The sequence below is a fragment of the Gossypium arboreum genome, chromosome 3 (genome assembly GCF_025698485.1).
Source record: "Gossypium arboreum isolate Shixiya-1 chromosome 3, ASM2569848v2, whole genome shotgun sequence".
In the NCBI taxonomy this organism is placed as follows: domain Eukaryota; kingdom Viridiplantae; phylum Streptophyta; class Magnoliopsida; order Malvales; family Malvaceae; genus Gossypium; species Gossypium arboreum.
The window spans coordinates 130,264,371-130,287,703 of NC_069072.1; the positions used below are offsets into that span (position 1 = coordinate 130,264,371).

Here is a 23,333-nt window from a genome sequence, read left to right on the forward strand (position 1 = left end):
TTTACCAACACGGGAGTTGCTGCATCTAACGATACCCTGGAGCCTTCCCTTCAAAATAGAAAGCTGCCATTATAATCTGAATGATGTCCTGCAATTTAGTCTTAATTTTATTAAACAAGTACCATCGGTCATGATAGAGCAATGAAAGCGCCAATTGGAACAAACTGCATAATTGGTTAATTAGCTCCAAATACACTGAACCCAAAGCAACACAAGAGAAAAAGAAGAATGTGGAGTGAAGGGAGATTATAGATTAAGGAAGAAAAGGTTTCAGTATGAAGTGTACTAAACCATGAAATAAGGTTAGCATCAACCACATTTATTCAAAATTGCTTGCATACCTTTAGGTTATCTCTACTTACTTATATTAGATATAGATAGTACTATCCTAGAAATTAAGGTATTTCTTGCTTGTATTCGTTGGGTGGTTCCTCCTCAATATGGTCTTGGTATTCTTCTTCAGCTGCATCTAACCAATTATTACTTTAATTCATCATAAATCATGAAATATGATCTTCTAAATATACATCGAAATCAGAATAACATAAAATCATTTATGCTTAGGTCAAAAAAAACTTATCAAATCATTAATTAAATATTTTGGTACCTTTAAAGCTTCATGCAGAAGATCAAAGAAAAGTAATATCAATGAATTTACAAATGGTAGCCCTTAATTCGCTGACGAAGTTGGATGACGATGCTGTCACTCAAGAATATCAACTCTACACCGTCAGAAATTGTTGATAAGGAATATATATATATATATATATATATATATATATAGCTTTACTTTTAAGTTTCAACCATTAACTTTATTCCTACTGCTGTATTTTCTTCATATTAGACTTTTCGGATATGAGTAGGCATCGAACATATTCAGTTTTTTCAAATTTTTTAAAGGATCCTTGAAAATTCATATATTTGTTTATAAGTAGGAAGGTGGTGGATAAGTCTGGCCAAAAGCAAAGAGAAAACAAAGAAAAGCCGGTTGAGGCGATGAGGAGGAACCAACAGCAGGTGAGGAATCATGTGAGTGATTCAGTAGAACACGGAATCGATAAGCTGCACCGGGCAGCTGATAGGTGCCTGGTTTATCCTTTGGCTGCCATTGAAGGCGCTATCCAAGGAGCCGCTAGAGGGGTTCACAACGTGGTCACTCAGAAACACCATTTGGAATACGGGGCCACATGCGGCAGCAGCAGCCACCCTGGCAAGTGTAAGTGCAAGAGAAAGAGCAAGAGCAAACCACATTGTTCTACATGTGGACACCCCGTTGGATCATCAACACCCTATGAGTTTTACAGTTATCCTCCTGCTCCGCCTCCGCCTCGGTCACCACAATTTCAGTATCACCATCAACCCACATTTCCAGTTCCTTGCCGCCCTCCCTATTAGTAACTTTTATGGTCTTAGCAATACCCATGTCAAGTATATATATGAATAACAAGGCAGAAAACATATATGTTATGGCTGTATCACCTTGCGCTTAATTATAATAATTTGTACTAGGTAAATGTTTTAAGCTAATATTTTAAATTATAGTTGTGCTTTGGTTAAAATCAGTTCTTCTCAGTATTTTCCTGGGCCAAAGGCAATGGTTTGAGTTGTGTTATTGAACATTACTTTTGCAATCGATGGCAGCCATCAGGAATAAAAGATCAAATTGGAAGTTTGGGTTGAACTATAAACCAGCCTAGCATCACAAAAACAAGATTAAAAATTTAATCTATAATTAATTTAATATATGACGATCATCAAGAATATGGCTGTAGTTTAGTGGTAAGAATTCCACGTTGTGGCCGTGGAGACCTGGGCTCGAATCCAAGAGCCACATTCATTTTTATTATTTTTTTTAAAAAAAAATCCATTCGAACCAGCCATTCAATACAAATGAAAACAGAAAAAAGTATATATTTATTTAAAATATATTAAATACAAAATTATAATTAAAAAATTAAAGTTCCTGTCATGTTTCACGTGCTTGAATTGAATGGCTTATACTTTGAGAATAAGATTTTAAGACCACCTTTAATTTAAAATTTAGGATTACATCCTTCCTACGTTATATGTTCATATCATTGTTGTTAATTTGGTTTTAGTTTATTTAAATATTTTATTTATATTTTATATATGTTTAACTTAGATTCAATTATTTTATAATTTAATTAATTTGAATTATATTTTACATGATTCATGATTCATGATGAATATGTAATTGTTTATTTTATTTAACTGTTGGGAAAATTATTATAAACTTATTTCAAAAGATACAATATCCTTTAATAGTTTATATTATTTTTAAAAATAATATAAAATTTATGTACAGGCTTTATTAAACAAACTTTCAAAATTATAACTTAACAAGGGCATTTCATTCCCGAATAATTTATGATAATTAAATGGTCGCACTTTAAAAAAATAAGCTAGAAAATTTTGTTTAGAAACAAAATAATAATTATAATTTTATAAAATAAAATGATTAAATTTAAAATTATATATAGGTTTTGATTTAGTATATATTGTAGGTTAATGAATAATTAACGTAATATATGTAGCTGCAGTGAATTGGAGTTTCAGTATATTCTTCTTATATCCAGTTTCAAATTTTCTTTTCCTATATTTTGCAAATATTTAATTATTTCCTGTAATAATTATTTTAAATTATATTTTGTCAGGCCATACTTCAAAGATGTTGAAGGAACAATATTATTAATTAGAATATTCTTTTTTGATATGATGGTCAAAGTGTTTATCGTTCTAAGTGTGGTTTGAGTTCAAGTCGTGTTAGTTGCGTTGTTATTAGGGTATTGCCTTCCTCTTGTTATATCCGCCTTTTTTTATACAATATCTAAAATTACCTATAGCCCCCCCTCAACCTTCAAATTAAAAGATAATGCGCTTCAACGAACTTGAACTCACAACCTTATACCAATCGAACTAATACACAATTGGGAATTATATATTCTTTTTAAACTCTACTCATTTTATTTGCACACATTTTAATATTTTCGTTTGGGACATTAGCTTTTAAATTTAAATTTAACTTTATTTGTTTTCAGTTAATCTCTTTCATATATAATTTGATAAAAAATTTATCAGTAATAATCTGAAGATAACGGTAATTTAATAATAGTATTTCTTTTCTTTTTCTTACATAAAAAATGCAACAATAAATAGAAGCAGCAAACAATGTAATAAACTAGTATATGATTTTTTACAGAATAATCCAAAACTTATATTTTTATTTTTATTTTTAAATGTAGAAACGACAATGAATATTTAAAGATTCAGCGTGAAGATGTACTCTATAATTTTTAAAATATACAATTATAATACCCCTATATCTTATTATTTTTCAAATAATTTTATTTTGAGTTACTATAAAAATTAATAAGATACACAAATATTATAATCAATTCATGTGAACAAGAAAGAAATCAGTATATACTTGTGTTTTCATCTTTACACGGTCAATCTTCTCTACAATACACAATGTTTAATTATAATAATTAAGTTTATTGTAAAATTAATATTTTATCATAAAATATGAAATTCACTTTTTACTAAATTAATTCTTTATGACAACTTATCTTAAATTTTAATAAACTTAATATTATACTAAGTAAAATAAACACAATCAATTTTAGTTAAAATATTATTTCAATAAAATATCTTAATTACATTTTATAAAATAAAGATATGTAAGTTTTATTAAAATACAATCTAAATATTATTATTGTATGTGTCTCAAATGTTGTTATAAATATATAATAATTGTCCTTTATAACATCTAAAATTTTGATAAATAAATGAAGCTATTATAGAGAAGGTTTTATAATTGTATTGTGTATATATGTTGATGAAGGAAGCATATTTACTATTTTCTTTGTAGGCAATTTTGGGTATTAAGGATTGATTTTCCCTGCTCTTGTTTGCTTTGTGCTCTTACACGACATGATTATACACTCCTTTCCTTCGCCTCCGCTCAGTGTATGATTCCAAAGAGGTAGAAACAAACAAGGAAAAAGACTGTAAATTTCAATTTGGGAATAAATTTAGGCTTTTTATTTTCTTTCCCCGCAATTAATGAAGAAAATCCCCCTTCAAAAGTATAGTTTACCTACCTACTACTAAATTCTAATATACAAAGAGGGTCTGTCTATAAATGAGGTCTATACTCACTCTTCACCCTACAATCACAGAGAATTTGGCCCCTTCTACCCACAATCACATATTATATTTCATCCTCCTAAACCCTCCCTTTTGTTTCTCCCTATAACAGCCACACCCACCACAAAATCTGAACAAAGGGGACACTAACGCATCCCCAATTTTACTTCCCATTCTGTCGGCTGGTTCACAAAGCTAATATTTAGAACAATATTTGATTTTTTTTTTCTTAAAAGAAAAGAAAAGGTGAAAATTTTGACAAAAAACAGGTAATGTTCTAAAGAAGCAACAGTTTGGTGGTGAGGCTAAAAGCAGAAAGTCCAAAGCTCAGCTCAAAGCATCAGAAAGGCCTGGTAGACTTGGCTTTTGCATATATAATTCAGTACAATTTTCCCAGCCCTTCACTTCCAATTTATATGGTGATCATCCGTTCCCTCCCTCCGACAAACAATCCGAAATTTCTTCTCATCAGCTTCTTGATTTTTTCTCTGAATCCAGTTCTTTGGTAGCCCGTACCGAGACCCTTCAGTCACCAAGCACATCCTTGAGTTGAATACAACAAACAAGATAACAAGTGACACTGCGCATGATGATTCTCCAAAATAACTTAAGATCCATTTACAGTCATTTCAGGTGAGGATTTTGGTGGTACCAAGGGACAGTCATCGCCACTTAATTGTCTATTGTCTGAGGGGCTATGCAGGCAATCTGAACAATTTCTAGGAGGTTCCTTCTCTCTATGGCTGTCCTCTTCCGAACTACTTTTACCAGAACTTCTAGAACTGCTAGATTCCTTCTCTGTATGATTTCCCTCACCCAAGGCTTTGGTCCCTTCAGCTGATTGACTAGATAAAGGCATAGCGTTTGCAGTTTTCTTACTTGGCAGCACTGCCTGGCTTAGGGTCGAACACAAAGCCGCAAATACACTATCTCTTGCTTTGGAGCTTTTACCCAGACGCTGCTTCTTATAAGCTACTTCATTCTCATGCTCTCTAGAAATCAACTTCCGCTTCAACCTAAGGGTCTCCAAGGTTCCTTCATCATCCTCTGAGGTCTCAGTATGCTTCTTGGGAGGTGGTCTATAGTCTTCATCATCCTCATCGTCCTCATAGTCGACCAGGCCGCCAGATCTTGGGCTACAAAATCAGATTGAAAAATATAAATTATGAACCCAAACACACCATACAGCATTTTCAGTAATCAATCTAGGATGAGGCCATTGAAATACCTTAATGATGGGCAGCTTGCAGCAACTCCATCGGATGAAACAGGTTGAGATTGTACTTTCCGAGTGCGAGATTCAGATGATGTATCGTCTTCGTCACTGCATATGCATGCCAGATATAATCACTATAGCGGAAATGGATCAGAGGAAAAGCGTTGACTCATCTATTGATGAAAGTATACCTGTCCTCGTTGAAATAGTCTTCCTCCTCTTTCTCCAGAGCACGCTCATCAATTCGTTTTCTTGAGTCCGACGCATTAACATTAGCTTTTGTTCCACAATTTTCCAAGCACTGCAAAAAGAGTGTCACATCAATGAAGTTTAGACCTAAAAGTCCCAGCAGTAAAACAGGGCAGTAACCGGAATACCTGTTCATATTTGACTTTCAAGGACTGAACAGAAGCCAAATACTCGAACTTAACCAACTGATTCCAAAATGAATCAACTATATATCTAACCAATAACTTCACATTTTCCTGCATGAAACAAAGTTATTAACAGACAGAATCATCAAGATACTCTAATATCACTATACAGACCAGATATATATGCACCTTGCGGATATATTCAAAAAGTTCCAGGACTGCAGAGTTCAGCACATTGTAACGATTCCCATTAGCAACAAAAGCATCTATAACTGGTTTGAGAAGGTTTTTCTTAACAAAATGATTTACCAGATGTTCATCCTGCAAGATGAAAGCTTAATTTAACCAGTTAGAACATGTAATAGCTTTTACTCAACTTGTCAAAAATATTTAGCATCCATAAAACTGCTAATTTGCAACAAGTTAAAAGAATTTAAATATGGGAAAGTCATACTCCTAGAAATTGCAACTTACAAATGTACAAAAAGAAAAAAAAGAAAAAAAAAATTCAAAAAATCATACAAACAAACATAAGAGCTCAATGCTTAACTGAGCCATCTAAAACAACAACAGTAGAAACACTAGAGGCAGGAGATGTGCCAACAATCAGCAAAACACAATATATGTTATTTATGGTACCCCTACATGGATGCGTCCATTATATGGATGTCATAAAGGTGTCAAATAAACCCCTGTCAGCCTATGTCCAATTTGAGCAAGATGTAAAATAATTGTCAGACATAACTTGAGAAAAAGTGAAGAGTCAAAGCCACATATATTTACTACATATCTTAAAAGATAAACAGATCTTTAAACTAAGAAACTAACATCCCCACATGCAACTAACAGCAGTCAAAAGTGAAGTCAGGCATCATTCACATAGTAAACGGTTTCACCTCCAATTTCATTCATATCAATGCCATTTTATTATTCTAAAGATGTCATGAGTGAATGTGAACTATTCAACTTGATAGGATAGAATTTATTCTAAAGCTTAAACCGAACTCACTTACATGATGATAGAGAATAGTGCGAACAAAGCGAACCGCAGCAACTACTAGGTATTTTTCCCTTCTCCGTGTAAGTAACAAAATTTTGTCTATAACATTGTTAAGCAGAAAATTACACCTGAACAATTAAGAAAAGGCCAATTAATATCTTAGATTAAAGAATCAAAATTTTCTAGATTATACAAAAGTATACAAAAGATTACTTTATTCTATAAGGATGATGCACAACACAAAAGCAAAGCAATTCACATATGTTTAAAAGAATTTCAGGCTTTGTGCTATTTTGACTTTCAACTCTTCCAGCACTGCTTGCCAAATTACTTGTTGACTGGCCAACATCTTCAGAAGGGCATGATAATATTATGACGTCAATTAGCTGGCCCAAATGCTTGTCAGAAAAAATATCAATAATGGTATCTCTCTGCAACAAAAACAATATAAAGTCAAGCACTTGCAAGAAAGAAATGGAACTAGTAACTAAAAAGTAGGAACTAGCAACGAAACCAGCATAGTGATAACCAAAATATGAGGCATGAAAATCAACTGCTAATCTTTCTTCTGTCATGATATCTCAGTATGTTATATGGTAAGGATCTCTCAATAATCTAACAGCAACCAGAGGATCAAGCATAAGCCTTCTGAAGTTTGATTGAGCTAGTTAGACATGAAAGTAGAACCTAGCCAACTTCTATGAAAACTCAGCTCATTCATCGACTCTACAACTCTATGCATGAGAAGCTGAATTCAGCTTGTTTTCATATTTCTCATCCTCCACCATGCTAGGATGTAACTTTATACAAGTCTATGGTTCCTTAAGAACTGAAGTAGAGAATATGGTACATATTCTCGTGCAGTAAAGCAACTTAAGACAAGTAAAGGTTGGAATTTAGGTTCAGTGTAAGTCTATACAATTTCCCATCTACCAAAATACAATATAAAACCAGCACATAGAAATAAAGATCAAGGTAGGCACCTGAGCTCCTGTCAATGAGAACGAATCCAATAAACTACGAAGAATTTCAAGAAACTGGCAGTGCATATCCTCCCCAAAATCTGTTATCATCCCTTTAACCTGTGGATAAACAACTATATCAGTTCTAATTCTATCTCCACATATATAGACACATGTAAAACAGTGACAGGATATTTCTTAAGTTCATCCAATGGTACTGCTTCAATACAAAAATTAACATCATATCATCAATCACTAATAAAATTAAAATGCATACCAAAAGTCCTAAAAGAGGAATCCCTTCCTGGCAAACAACATGAGAGCGCAGAAGGGTTGGATCCTGATTCAAGAATAGTATGAGGATGTCTGTCCTGCATCCATTATTGAGACCTATTATTAGGACTTAACTAGGGAAAAAATTACATGCTACGCTGGAAAGAAAAAAGCATATTAAAGAGAGATACAAAAATTGCATTACCCAGTTAGTACAAGCTTTTTATCTTGACTCTGCAGAGCATCACTGATAATGTCAAAGATACCTTCATTTATAAGATCCCTAAAATGATCAAGAAAAGAAACCAATTCAGCCATAAGATAAATTTAATTGTTTAAAATATAGTTATGGAGAAGCGGAAGCTTTCAGAATCAAGAAAGCAACATGAAAAGAATGCTAATACCAGATGTCCAACTTGTAGAAAAGCCTACCTAAATAGTTGAAGCTGCTGCACCATCTGCAGGCTCTTGCTTAAACTACAAAATTCACGCAGGAAATATACCTATTGAAAAAAAAAAACATGATTGATACCAAATCAATTAGAATAGATCACATAGATTAAACCCATCGGAAGATCCACAGATAACAAATATTCCAAAATGAAAATATTTGACCTCACCCAAAGCAAGACCTTTTGCAACCTAGTAAAATGCTAACATCTAAACACAGAAAAAAAAATGCAAAAATCAACCGCCTTAGACAGATTAAAAGCAAAGGAGGCCTAAGCGAACTCACAATCTAGGCCTAAACATCAATTCATTTAACCTCAGTTAAATCTAAGCATTTTAAATTTTAACTGAATATAAGGTAAAATACTAAAAGAAACTCCAAACTGTTTCACTTTTTTAAGTAAACCCCTATACTTGTATTGTACCCAAATACACCCTCATTTTTCAATTTGTTCCATAAAAGCCTTTATATCAAATGAAAGATTTATGTTAAGGGCTTACATACAATACAAATTAAAAGTTTAGGGTTTATTTGAGTATAATTAAAGGTAAAGGGCATATCTGGGTGCAAATTAAAGATTAATGTAATATTTGGGTACAATAGAAGTATAAGGACACGCCTAGACAAAGTGATAAAGTTCAAAAGCTTTTTTTCCTTTTTGGGGGGGTTATTTCAGCCTAAAATCTAACATCTAAATGGATAAAAGAAAATGCATCTTACTCAAATTGAAAGAAAAAAGAAGGGAAAAAAAAGAGGGGTAATTAACTAAAGGTCAACAAAGTTAGATATCTTACAATCTGCTGCTCATAACAGTTAGCATTAGAATAAAGGAAGCAGCAATCATAACCAGATGAAAAATCATTATACAATTAAAATTCAATGTCATGATTACCAAATTCTTCTTTGATTCAGCAGATGTGGTGGGTGATCTCAACCTAGCAAACAATTCTTGAATAAAGGTGCTGTCGTCCTTCAATAAAGAAATAACCTAGAAGAGAACACTGAAGTTAAGTGGAAAAGAAACAAAAAACCTAGGCCTCACATATTAACAAGAATCACTAAAAATCTTACTATAGCATTGTTAGAATGAATCATAGAATTGAGACTGGCAACTGTTGCCTCATCCAATACCCTTGCCAAAACAACATCCTGACAGAAGCAATCAGAAGCAAGAATTACAAAACCAAAGACATGAAGAGTCATAAGCCTTAGCCTTAACATTTAAGATCCTTACCTTCAAATAACCAACACGGTATGCCTGGTGTATTTTTGAGATGACCATCGGATTTTTAATTGGAACGGCCTGTAAAAGAATAAGAATGAACCTTTTTTTACAGAACTGATTTTCTTTCACCTGATCTAAACTCCCTCCATACACATCCACTATAAGCAGCAAGACCCATGTAAAAATAAATTACCTCCTTAAAAACAACATGTTCTTTCAGAAAATTCCGATAGTGTTGCACCTGAGGAACATCAGGATCATCTGCAAACCAAAGAAGAAGAAACTGCCTTACCAAAACAAGCTAAACTATTAAGCAATAGACAAATTTTGGGGAAATAGGACATCAAACATAGGAACATTCAAAAAGGCAAAATATATAAAAAGGTTATTATCATAAAAAATAATTGTACAATATCTTATAACTACAAGCCCGCATCCAAACAATCAAATGAAGTTGCAAATTGAACATTCAATTCTATCCACCAACAGTCCCTAATAATACATCTGTAAACAAATAGTGATATACTTACATTCAAGAGAACCAATAATATCCATGATCAATTCCTCTCCAAATATTTTCTCGAAAATTTGAGCACTATTGAGTAAAACTGTAAGATAACCAATAACATAAATCATGGATCCATGAATCAGTCATAAATACAAGCATGTTTTAATAAAGAAAAAGAGCATTTAAGCAAAAAAGTGTACTAACTTATCCCCTTGACTATTTTAAATATCATGTGAAGACCATCCATATTTTCCAAGTCTTCACAAATTCTGAATAGCTCCATCAGCTTCTGGAAGAAATCTTGCTGCATTGAGATCAAACTCAATTTAGCACGTCTGAACATTTAGAATTAACACAATAGAAAGTCAAGACAGATACTAAACCATAAGTTTGAAACAGAAACAAATAAAACCAGGAAACCAAATAATAGAAAGCATAGGGAAAAAATTAAAAATAACCAAGAAATAAAGCTCATAGTTACATGTAGAAGAAACATGCAACATGTTTGATATTTCTCCCATATGACATGGAAGATCACTGAGAACACAAAAGCTCAGAGAGTTGAGAAGCCAGAGGAAAACAAATTATTACCTTGATAACACAGCCACAACTGATAACTTAATGTGGCTGAATACCAACATTATCAATGGTTAAGTGACTGGCAGTTAACCACCGAATACTAAACTGCACAAGATCTACATACAGAAGATATTAACACGCATAAGCAAGGTTTTCAAAGAAGCATACATCATTCAATATTAGTTCTGTCAGCCGCATCTGATCAGCAATGCCACTCTCAGTCACAGTCTGCAGGGAAAATTGATGAACAAAATGAAAAAATATTTAGACAGGTATACCTGAGCAGACTAATTTGAAGAAGCTTTCCAAGAAATATAAGCAGATCATACAGAAAATATAGAAACTACTAAAAGAAAACAAAAATAGACAACCTACTCCAGATTACAAGTAATTATAACAAAAGCTGAAATAATTATAATCAAGACTAGCATAAAATAAATAACAACTTCAAATAATAAATAAGGAAGAAATGAGGAAGAAAATCATTGAGCGAAAACTTCCAATATGTTTGAAAAGGAAAGAACTCCAGGAATCACACCAAGCAACAAAAACAAACTTAAACAGAATGTAATCCAGAGAACGGCTTGTTCATTAGAACCTTGAGGATTATTGGGAGAGTAGAAAGCTCCACAGCTGGCAACTCCCTCAACTCACTATTCATTGAGTGAAATGTTTCACCTGCGGTAATAATATATGAGACAATTGTTATTCATCAGGGTATTTCAAAATTGCTCAATGATAAGTTCGATACTGTGCCTAATATAAATACATTGCATACTCTAAGAAAACAATCATTCTGTGCATCATGGCTGAAGATATGGCCACTAAACAAAGGAAGCCCATTTAATAAAGGTCTGCCTACATCTAAGGCAGAAGACAAATACATTATTTGATTAACAAAATTAATTCTCTTTACAAATTTTCCAGTTTCTAGAACTTAAGTCTTTGTTTGGACAAGATTGACTAAGGGAGTTAACCATTTACACAGATTTAACTTCAAGGGTTTCCAAAAAAACAAACTTACTGTTGAGAGAACTGAAATGTATATTTCGTTGCACATTACAAATGTGGTCCCTGTATAGAGAAAAAGGATTAGTAGAGGGGTGATGAAAGGGAAATAAAGGTTGATGTCATAAACTTCCAGCACAGTGAACTGTAAGAAAAAGGATATAAAATTTGAGATCAAAAGCATTCAATGCGGATGAAACAACTTATAAACATTACTTACCATATGTAAGAGCATCCAGTGTTCTCTTGAAAACTAAGCGCTAATTCTGTAGAATACTCGGAGTCTCTCCATGATATGATTGTATCTAATGATAAACGCACATATCATGAAATCAAACTGATATTTTAACAAACAACAAACATTGCTATTAATGAAAGCAGAAGAATACCTTCTTGTTTTCTGTAAATGTCATCAGGGCAGATACGGTGCACAAGCAATGTCTCGTTGTCCTCTTCATCAAAAACATACAAAGCCAGCTCTTCTGATCTCTGAAAAATAATATACGCGTTCGTTTAAGAAGAGAGGCGTTTTCATCAAAATAATTTATTTTTGAAACCAAATCCAGCATATCCAGATTCAAAACAGAAAAATCTGAACCAGATAAGAGAATTGAACAGACCTCCAAATAATCAACAGTGACATGCCCAGTTCCTTGATCATCCCATTTACCATCCTCATTCAAACGATAGACCTTAACTCTCTGAATTTATACGTAAATAATTTGACCAAAAGAAAAGGAGAGAAGAGTTAAATAGAATTCAAAGACTCATGCAAAATTCAAGAAACAACATCAGTGACTGAAAATGGTGTTGGTCTGATGTACCAGAGGATATCATTAAAACACTGCAATGTCCCACAACATGAAGTTAGACCTTTAGCTGCTATCTGAGCCATTCTACTCGTAAGAATATATGATTTTCTTATGATTTGACCCAAAAATGTAGAGAATATTTAAATAGCATTCCCAAACTCATTGGTAAAAGTCTAGCACACTAAACAATGATATCATTGCAAAGTCCCAGTAACATAAAGTTAGACCTTAAATGTTATTTAAACCATCCCACTGACAATAAGGAAAACTTTTTATCGTTTTCCCATCTGCCACAACACCCCCCAAAATGATAATTCAATCATCTAGAAGTATGAACTATGGCACTCAAAATAACAGAATACTAAAATCCGATACGAAAATTAGCATATTCATACAGGAAAAAAAATTTCCCCCAAAAAAGCAGAAGCATCTAACAGTGTAATAATATTGCAAAACAGGATAAAATCCCAGTTAACTAGAAACCTGACCAAAATAAGCATGATGACAGGTGCAATGAATTAATACTCATTTCGAATATTTGGCACAGTTGCATACATCCTTTGACATAAACTACAGTAGTCATACTCCAAAAGAATCATAACTTATTCCAAGTCTCTTGAGCGTAAAATTGATTAAAGGCTACAACACTGCCCAGAATGCATTTCAGACCCATATTAAGCACCCGAATCGGGGATTCCATGAAAAAGCACAAAAACATAAACTTCAAACCGATTTATCTAACAGCTCAAGAAAAAAGACAATCTGGCACCCCACTTGAAGCTAATTCACTTCTCCAAACACTTCAAACCAAAACCTAATGACTAATACTATGGAATAGATAAAAAGAGTCACACCTTTACCCATAAAGCAAAAAATAATTCAAAAATAATTGAAAGATTAGAACTTCACTTTGTAAATTCACATATCATTTCTCAATAAAAAAGAAGAAGCTATAATTAATACCCTAACTCATCCTAGTAGTGAAGGAGCAAAAAGTAAAACAAAATTCTAGGGTCCAAACGAGGACAGAGAGATATGAACTGACCTGCAGCGAATTGGAGTTGCCTTGAGATTTCTCTTGAGCACCCATCGAAGCTTCTCGGTCTCCGGTTAGGAAAACTTTTTGAATCCCAAATAATCCCGTGGAATCGTCAAGATTGAAAATTCGAAGTTAAAATTGAGAGAGATTAGAGGGATGACCTCGAATTAGGGCTTTTGGGAAACGAGAAGAGAGAGAAAAGAGCGGGCACTTGAAATAATAGGCGGGAGAGAATAAGAATTCCTTTTGGGAAGCGGATCAATAGAAAACCCTAACCGCCATTAACGTAAGCTGAAGAAACCTTAATTTTTCCTCTCTTTACTCTCTTTTTCTCTCTTTCCTTTCCTTCTTTCTATTTCCTGCGCTAAGAGCTTGTCGTTCCCCGGCCTTCGATGAGTGAAAGGGAAAAGAAAAAGAAAAAGAAAATAATAAATAATAAATAATTAACAATTGAAATTTTGTTGTTTTAAACAAATAAACAATTGAAAATAATTGGGCTTATTTTTGCGTTTAATTACGTATTTACTTTCTGGTAATTTAAAATTATTTTCTCTTACCTATATTTTTTTGTCTAAACTAATAAAATAAATTATTTAGTAAATTTGTAAATTTTACAATCAAAAATTAAAAATTTGTTAAAACATACTCTTTTAAGATTATGTATTAAAAATTAAAATTTTTGCAAAGAGCTTCTCCATACATTATGTATAAAAATCCTGTAAAAATTATATATAAAAGGAATGTCTAACGAAGATCTGTTTCTTCATGAAACGGGTGTTTTTTTTTTTTTTTTTACATTTTTAAATAGGATTAAATTTTAGTTTTAGTCTTTTATTATGTACAAATTTAATATTTAATTTTTATATTTAATTTTAACATAATTTTATCTCTATATTTTTATAATGTTATTAATTAATTGAATGTTCGGTGTTTAGATTCAAACATTTTGATAATCTCATAATCTCATATTACGACAATCTCATAATATATGATTTAATTTAATTACAACTCATTCCTTAAGAAATTTTAGATTACTGGTGTAATCTTAAATTTTGGACCAATTGCCTTTTAATTTTATTATTATGATCAATTTAGCCTTTTTTTCTTAAATAAAGTTTAAAAATAATAAAAATAAAAATATTTTTTAATAGTGGACCAATAAATATCATGTATTACAATTATATTCATTATATTTTATTAAATAGTTTATTAAATAATTTATTTATTAATATATTAATTATGATTATAATTATAATAATAATTGGTGTTACAATAACTTTAATGAATTATTATAATTATGATCTATAAATTTAATTCAACACAATATATTTATTTATTAATATGTAAATTGTAAGAATTTGTCATAATTTTATAAAAATTGAGACTAAAAAGTATTAAAGGAACTAAACATGAAAAAAATAGATTCTATAACAAGAAACAATTGAGTAAAATATGCCTCTAAGTAATGTTATATTTTGTCAACCAAACATCCCAATCTTACATTCCAGCAAAATAAACCAAACAAGTTAATCTCACATTCCATTTGTAATGTTACATTTTCGTAATTTTATTACAAAACGTAATCTAAGATTAAGCAAACCAAATGCCCCTTACGAGTTTTAGAGATAAACACGAAACATTTCATTTCTTTTAAGGTTGCATTTTTTTTTACATTATAAGACAACTGTAAAATTATAATTTTGACCACTAAACTATGTTCAAAGCTGAGGTTTAATATATATATATATATATATATATTTAATTGTTGACATAATTGAGTGCTTCTACTTTTGTGATACTATTAGTTAGCTTAAATAGTTAACAAAATATTGTTAACTATTTTAATCTGTCAGCTTTTGTTAAAATACTACCCCAATAAAAATAATTATTTTATCATAACAAATTTGAATGAGCATTTTAAGAATAAAACCCTAATTAACATTCTCAATAATTATTTTTATTGTTATATAATTACTAAGTGACTTTTTAATAAATTTTAATGATAATTATAATTAATCAAAATTTTTAAATCTAAAAACTCCATGAACTCAAATCCTGAAAATAAAAATGGATGACTAAATTATAAATGTATGAAAGATATAAGGACTTAGATGAGAATCTAAAACGCACATTAGTTAAATAATAAATTAATAATAAGCTTTTGAACTCTGATCCATGTCGCCATCCAATAAAAAACGCTCAAAGATTCGTTTAAAACGCGTACCGAATTTGGATTTGACACGTAAGAACGCAGCATCGAAAGGTAGTTTTAATAACGTCATCTGCCACGTGGAGACATCTGAATGATTGATGTGAAGGTACGGTTATAGTGTGAAATGACGGGTAAAGGGAATTGCGTTAAATTGTTTGGAAATTGGGAAATGTTGAAGTTTGTACCTTTTTTTGGATTCTGTCTACTCGTGAATTGTACAGAAACAGATGAATGGTACGGTAGGAAAATTAAGGTGGAAAGATTACTAAATTCCTCATCATTTCCTCATCATTACTTTGTTTGAACTTAAATATAATAAAACAGATTCCTTCTTTATTTCATAAACAGAAAAAATAAGTTATGTTATGATGATGGATTGGTGGTGATGATGATGATGATGAAGTTTTTCTTATAGTCCAATCATGCCATGTCATAATTAAGCATATAGATTTTTGAAACATTTTAAGGTTTTTTTTTTTTTTTTTTGATTTCGATGAGATTTGTTTAAATTCTGTGGCTATGGTTGAATGGAAGCCTGGAAGGGAAGGTGTGGGAATTGAAATTTTTTAATTTAATGATTAAATTACAAACAGTTGACTTCCAATGATTTTTTAATATGAAATTAAATTTAAGTGAGATTGATTTCAATAGAGGAGAATTTGACATTAGTAAAATTAGAACATGTGATTATATATTTTGGTATTTAAATTTGATTTTTTATTCAAATTTATGCTTAAGTATTTTATTTCAAATAAGTACCTAAATGTATTTGTGTATTATTGGACTACATTTCATTGAAAATTTCCTGTAATAAAGATTTCAACAAAGTTACATTTTGGTTAACTTGTGGAACAGAAGAACCTTTAATTAGCAATAGAAATGAAAATTTAAATCTCAATCGTAAATGAAAAATTTGAAAAAAAAAACTATAAATTCTTGCGAAACAAAAAATTTTCTCTAACAACGGTGACAAAATAGTAAAGAAATTTTTTTTCCTGATCAAATTGAAAGTATAAGCATGATGTAGAAATAATGTGATGTATACGATCAATTGTTGTTAGATTTAACATTTTTTTAAGGATAAAAAAGAAATTGACCTAGAAATTGTGTGTCCAACTGGGTAGTTACCCGTTACATTTATATTATATCATAATAAAAATATAAATATGTTAAAAATAATACTAAATTAAGAGGGGCATAGACTGGAGAATACAATTCTCAACACCTCTGAAGTGTATTGTGAGGATGAGCCCATTTCATTGGGCAAGAACCAAGATGTGTAAAACCCATCTTTTAGCAACGATTTCAGTGTTAAGTCAGCCTACAACGCAAAGATGTTGAAAATCCTAAAACCGGCAAACCCCTCAACACTACCTCTTTATCTTTGTTTTGCCTTTGGTGGGTACATTATAAATCCGCCACATCTTGAACTCTCGATAGAGTCATTTTATGAACTCGCTTAAACTCTCAATGAAATTAGGAGACTTGAGGATAAAACTAAGCATGACACACCAAGCCCAATACCACACCAGAACAACACTTAAAAGAGTAAAAAATCTCTCAACCGTTGGGGCCTCTACTAGGGTTATCTAAGAACTGCATCCATTCAAGATTGGATTACTTTAGTTCTTAAATGAATTTGGAGAGGGGGGATCCGAATGATCTATTTACTGTCATAGCTAGCTAGCTTTGTGTTGGGTACCTGGATACACAGGGACCGAGTAGCGGTGGATGGGATTGATCATAGTCCTATTTCTGTCATCCATCAAGCAACCGAAATGGCGTTTTTAAGAAACCAAGGCGAATAGGCCAGTTTTTAAGAAACCAACCTGTGGATGAGAACCATAGCCTTTTCCGAGTTGGAAGGTAGCGGTGGTGGACTAACACATCAGCTTGGATACATAAATGGCGTTTTAAACAGATCAGTGTCAGTGGTAGTACAAGCTTTAGCAAAGCTCCTGGAATGGACCCACTATCTAGTCTAAAAGTATAGGTGGGCCACAATTCTCGCTGACCACCTCCAGATGAATAGGATGGACACACCACCTTGGCAAAATGACTTCTTTTCAAGACCACAGAAGTGCACACTCATCCTTGGACCCTGAGAGAAGCAATGGCTCTTCGCAATAGTGTAGTAAATAGGGGTCTGTACTAGACTTTTCTCCTTATCCCTCTTTATTCCATTAATTTCCTTTTATCCTTTTGCGTTTCTCTTTGCTTTTGTGCTCTTACGTATTAGAAAAAAAGTGAGTAAAATGGGGATCCCTCCCTCAACCGAAGATCTTAATCCCCTGTAAAAATTTGACTGGGAGAAAACAAGGCAAAATACTCTTAGGATCTCCTCACAATGGGGGTGGACTGAGATCCAAAGGGAGCACAAGCAGTTTTGCACTTAAAAAGTTAAAATTACACCAAAAATAGCCAATGCCAAGAGTTCCCATAGACGATCAAATCTTATACAATTCCAACTAGTCATACAACTACTAGTAAAAAGCAACATTCAAGGGATTCAGAATTTAAATCCCAACATTTATAACTCTCCCTGTCATCATCTTTTGTGGCCACCTTTTTTTTTTCTAAAAAAGACCAAACCTAAAGGTTAGTTCAACCGGTTCATACAACAATCAGAAAATACCAACATTTTCAAATCTTTCTGCGGTCTGCCTAGAAAATTCCACAACATATGCCTAAAACAGCAATCCTCCCTACACAAAATTCTGCCTAAGAAGTGGCCAGAATCAAGAGCAAATTCTTGAATGCAAAATAGGTTCGCAATTCTAATTTATGGTGCTAAAATATAATCTTGGTCACTTTTAGAACGTAATGTATAAACCATGACAATTCTTACAAAGAACTATTCCGGATTGAAGACTATCCTCAAAAGTCAAAAGGGAAAGTTATGATTCATGGTCTTTGCCTAAAACTAAAATTGCATAAAAAATAAAACCGTACTATGCCAGTAATCAACAAGTATACTAGGTAGGACATCATTACGAGAGTATGACCCTCCAAATACATGGGAGAAAATTGAAAAAACTTGTACAACACGTAGTTGTGTTTGATACCCATACCCAAAGCCAAGCACCGTAGTTTCTGGATTTCATTTACTTGGACCAATAGCTAAAAGCAAAACCCCAAGTCTACTTGGACCATAATGCTTAATAACACCTAACATAAATCACTTCAGATAAGAAAAGCAAATTATAAAATCCACTCAGCGTCATCCATGTTCATGCATCATTATATAGCTAAAAAGGATGAACTTTTCCAGGCCAAATCAATGAACTTAATACATGAAAATAATAAGAGAAAGAAACAAGGAAAAAGAACAGCGAATAAGCTCAAAACATGTTCATGATATTAATAAGCTCACAACTTCAGATCTTTTCTAACAAATATAATCAACAATCCCATAAAACAACAATACAAAAACTAAAGGAGCGTAAATTTAACACTAAATTCCATAGAAGATAGTAAAACAGCCCTAACTAGAAAAACTTTAATAAAGGATAATTTTCTTTTCCATTTAAATTTACTCTTCCTCAGCGGCAGACTCTCCATTCTTCTTGTTGTGCTTCCTTGCATACCTCTGGTTCCTCAAGAACTTTGGATCCATCTACACATACAACAACAACAACAACAACAAAACCATTTGTTAGATAAAAATCTTAAGTTAACTCAAAATTCGATCGGAAAAAGAAAATAAAAATGATACCCCTTTGGTGGAAGTATGGCGTTGACTCTTGGGTTTCTTGATGCCATTCTTGTGAGCCTTGTAAGACTGATTGTGAGCGGTGTGGTTCTTTGACTTGGCCATATCTGCTCAACCCTAATCTGAATCAGACCCAAAAAACCGCTGTGTAAAATTGATCCTGTAGAGAAAAGAAGCGATTTTCAATTGAATAGAAATGGATTTAGAAGCTAACCTGATAGATATCAAGATGCGGAGGCACTCACTAGGGTTTTTGGATATTGTTATATATTGGGAAGGTTTGAAACCCTAATTTCTTAATGTTGGAAGTTGAAAGACGAGAATGCCCCCGAATTGTTTATTGATAGATGGGTCGGGTTTTACCCATTTCGGGTAATCAGATAAACTCATTTATTGGACCTCATTGCGGGCTTCATTAAATTTTATCAAAGCCCAAATTATATTTTTAGATAAAGCTCAAAAGGAAAATATAATTTTTTAAATAAATCTACTAGGGATAATGGCATAAATGATCCCTTAACTATAACAAATATTTGAATATGGTATATGTGCTTCTTCTTTTTTTAATTAAGGGTCGTTACTTGTAAGTTGCAAGGGCATTTTATTAGTGTCCACAATTACAAAGTCATAAATTTCGTCAAAGTAATCCATCTCAAACCGTACATTGTTATCACTATTAAAACCTAGGCGGCTTAAGCAATCCGTTACTCTATTGGTCAAACATGTTACATACACAAACTCGATGTTTAGAAATGTTACTAAAATTCATTGTTTTATTTCAATCATCGGTGTTTAACAATCATTTTCGATACATATCCTATGGTCAGAGGAGGAGCCAGGGAAACTAAGTGGAGGTCCGAACTGACTAATGTTGAAGAATAAGCGGATGAGTTGTGGTTAGGGGTGAAATGCCACTCGAACCCGAAGCTACCTGGTTCCCCCCGAAATGTGTTGAGGCGCAGTAGTTGACTGGACATCTAGGGGTAAAGCATTGTTTCGGTGCAAGCCGTGAAAGCGATACCAAATCAAGGCAAACTTTAAATACTAGATATGACTTCAAAATAACAAGGATCGAGGTCAGCCAGTGAGACGATGGGGGATAAGCTTCATCGTCGAGAGGAAAACAGCCCGGATCACCAGCTAAAGCCCCTGAATGACCGCTTAGTGATAAAGAAGGTAGGGGTGCAGAGATTTGCACTCAAAGGTAGGGCATTTCCCATTTTTATAGAAACTTTTGTACTAAAAACAATGGTATCTCCAATTATAGCCGCTCTGCGATGTAAAATATATCTCTTCTCACCATCCTCATAGTGTATAAGACAAATTTATGCATTTTGATTAGGGTCATATTCTATGGTTACAATTCTACCATATATGTATTTCTCATTTCATCGAAAAACCTTTTTACAGTATAGACGCTTATGACCTCCCCCTTGGTTATATCAAAATTCAAGAGCAACAAAAATTTTGGTTTACCATGGGTAAGGACACTATTGCTGACATAATAACCTCTATACGAAATGCTGATATGAATAGAAAAGGAACGATTCAAATAGGATCTACTAACATCATTGAAAATATTGTTAAAATACTTTTACAAGAAGGTTTTATTGATAATGTAAGGAAACATGGGGAGCACAACAAATATTTTTTTGGTTTTAACCCTAGACATACAAGGAATGAAAAGGACATAGAACTATTTTAAATTTACGATGGATCAATCAACTAGGTCTACGAATCTATTCTAACTATCAACAAATTCCTAGAATTTTAGGCGGGATGGGGATTGTAATTCTTTCTGCTTCTTGGGGTATAATGATAGACCGGGAGGCTCGACTAGAAGGAATCGGTAGAGAAATTTTGTGTTACATATGGTAATCAGTTCGGTATACGAATTATATCTGAAACTCTCCATTTGTAAAAAAAAAAAAAAAGAAAAAAGAAAAAAGAAAAACATGGGTATAGAACTCCTCCTGCCTTACGGTAGTTGATACGTCAAAGAATTTTTACTTGGAATAAAAGAACAAAAAGATGGATTCATGACTAAAGTGGGAAATTTCCCTTTTAGCCTCTTTATAATTTATAAAATTTTAAATTAGTAATAGTAAAATGTCATTTTGCTCCTCAAAAAATAATAAAAATTGATTTAATCCTGTAAAAATTATAAATATATATGCTATTAAAATAGTGAAATTATATTTTTATTAATGTAAAAATTATACAACTTAATTCTGCCTCTAATTTTTTTTTTTTTAACTTCACCCTTATATATAAGTGATTATTTTTTTCTTACATATATTCAAGTAGTGTGCATATGAGTAGTGGTATAAGGTGGTGAGTGGCTAGTAAGTGTTCAAATAGTGGCATTCCGTACATCAATCCAAGCTTAACCCAAGTAGTTTAAAAGATGTTTGCGAAATTTATCATAGAGTTGGACGTGGTGGCGGTGGTTTCAAGATTTCATGGTCTGCCGTTGTTCTCAAGTCAATGAGTTACGGTAAACTACTTAATTCGCCACTTGAATGTGATCATCCAAATAAAAATAATTGTAATTTAGTAAGTGAGAATTTAGTCACCAACCTTCTTCTCCAAACCACCCTTGCTTCCACCATTCTTTCTTAATACTTCTTTGCTCTTTGCTTCAGGCCACCGCACCATCTCTTCCTTCACCCACTGCTTCCATCATCACCGCCCCATCAAGAACAAACAGAGAACAAGCACGCGCTAGTGAAGAAAGAAGAATGGTATTGAAGCGGCGTTTTCGTTATCTGAAGAAAGAATAAGGTAACTTAAGCTTAACACACAAGGTTTAGACTACACCCTGACAGTTTTGAAGAATGGAATCAAGTTTTACATGCGAGTGGTTGCCATTTACGATGTAGATAAATAAAATAAAATAAAATTCTATTATATATTTCCAGGGAGAATCAAGGCTCCTGCAAAACTAAGCAAAATACGAGGTTCATCTAATGGTCTATCCTCTGGTACTTCAGATAACTGGGTCACTGTGCTACCATTTAGTCCACAAATTTGAGGTATAATGTCTCCAGTACTAGTATTTACAAAGGAACATCTAGAATCCTCAAATGTTGCAATCTTAGTTTCTTGACTTTCACTACCTGGTTCGGGTTCCATTTCGATAGGTCAACTATTTCCGGTACTGGATGTCAAAACAACCAGTAGATGGATTCTCTAGAGAATAGATGAAGGGAATGGGGACCCTTCAACCTGGGGCCAATCATAAAGTGCAAAAAGATGTCGGAACCGTTGAATAACTTGGTAGGCAACTAAGAACTCAAGCTAGCCATCCCGCATTTGGAGCTGCCGTTCATCAGAGCTTACACGACCAATAATTGAGGAGACAACCCATAAAATGCCATCCAATACTTCAGAGACTAATTCAAAACTTTGAAGAGATGTTTTGCACTAAAGTGAGTTGCTGCTTCAAGGGAGATTTATAGATGCAGCTATCTTTATATAGTTCTCAAGTGCTGCTGACAGCATAGGGATCATAGGAGGTAAGAGATTCTGAGCAAGAAAATAACTCCGGTTCACAGGAGTAGATCATAACACCACCCTCACAAGTTTTACAAGATTCCATAAACCTTGTGAAATTCAACGCACTTTATAGAAATATTTAATAGAATATTATTTTATTTATCTGATTATCTCATTAATTATAGTCTCCAAGCTACATACTAAATGACAGTTTGTAAAATATTATCTATAATGAAGAATAGATTTTAGTTTCATTTGTTTTCAAAAGAAAAAAAAGAACAAATTGATAAGAGA

At 32.7% G+C, this 23,333-nt stretch overlaps 2 protein-coding genes across 2 annotated transcripts; both read right to left on the reverse strand.

Moving 5' to 3' along the window:
* Window positions 1–4,042: 4,042 nt before the first annotated feature.
* Window positions 4,043–14,167, reverse strand: LOC108476106 (uncharacterized). Its single transcript, XM_017778192.2, has 24 exons — window positions 13,624–14,167; window positions 12,387–12,467; window positions 12,156–12,255; window positions 11,987–12,071; window positions 11,783–11,832; window positions 11,357–11,436; window positions 10,927–10,986; window positions 10,384–10,483; window positions 10,202–10,279; window positions 9,865–9,932; window positions 9,681–9,749; window positions 9,518–9,595; window positions 9,339–9,434; window positions 8,428–8,498; window positions 8,201–8,278; window positions 8,000–8,093; window positions 7,744–7,842; window positions 6,974–7,191; window positions 6,774–6,888; window positions 5,950–6,081; window positions 5,764–5,871; window positions 5,578–5,687; window positions 5,399–5,494; window positions 4,043–5,306 (listed from the first exon to the last, which is right to left on the reverse strand). Exons 1-24 carry the CDS (start codon window positions 13,666–13,668, stop codon window positions 4,778–4,780), a joined length of 2,640 nt encoding a protein of 879 aa, XP_017633681.1. The 5' UTR covers window positions 13,669–14,167; the 3' UTR covers window positions 4,043–4,777.
* A 4,998-nt stretch (window positions 14,168–19,165) lies between these two features.
* Window positions 19,166–19,900, reverse strand: LOC108474804 (60S ribosomal protein L29-2-like). The gene is made up of 3 exons (XM_017776826.2): window positions 19,756–19,900; window positions 19,545–19,663; window positions 19,166–19,445 (listed from the first exon to the last, which is right to left on the reverse strand). Exons 2-3 carry the CDS (start codon window positions 19,644–19,646, stop codon window positions 19,362–19,364), a joined length of 186 nt encoding a protein of 61 aa, XP_017632315.1. The 5' UTR covers window positions 19,647–19,663; window positions 19,756–19,900; the 3' UTR covers window positions 19,166–19,361.
* Window positions 19,901–23,333: the final 3,433 nt, after the last annotated feature.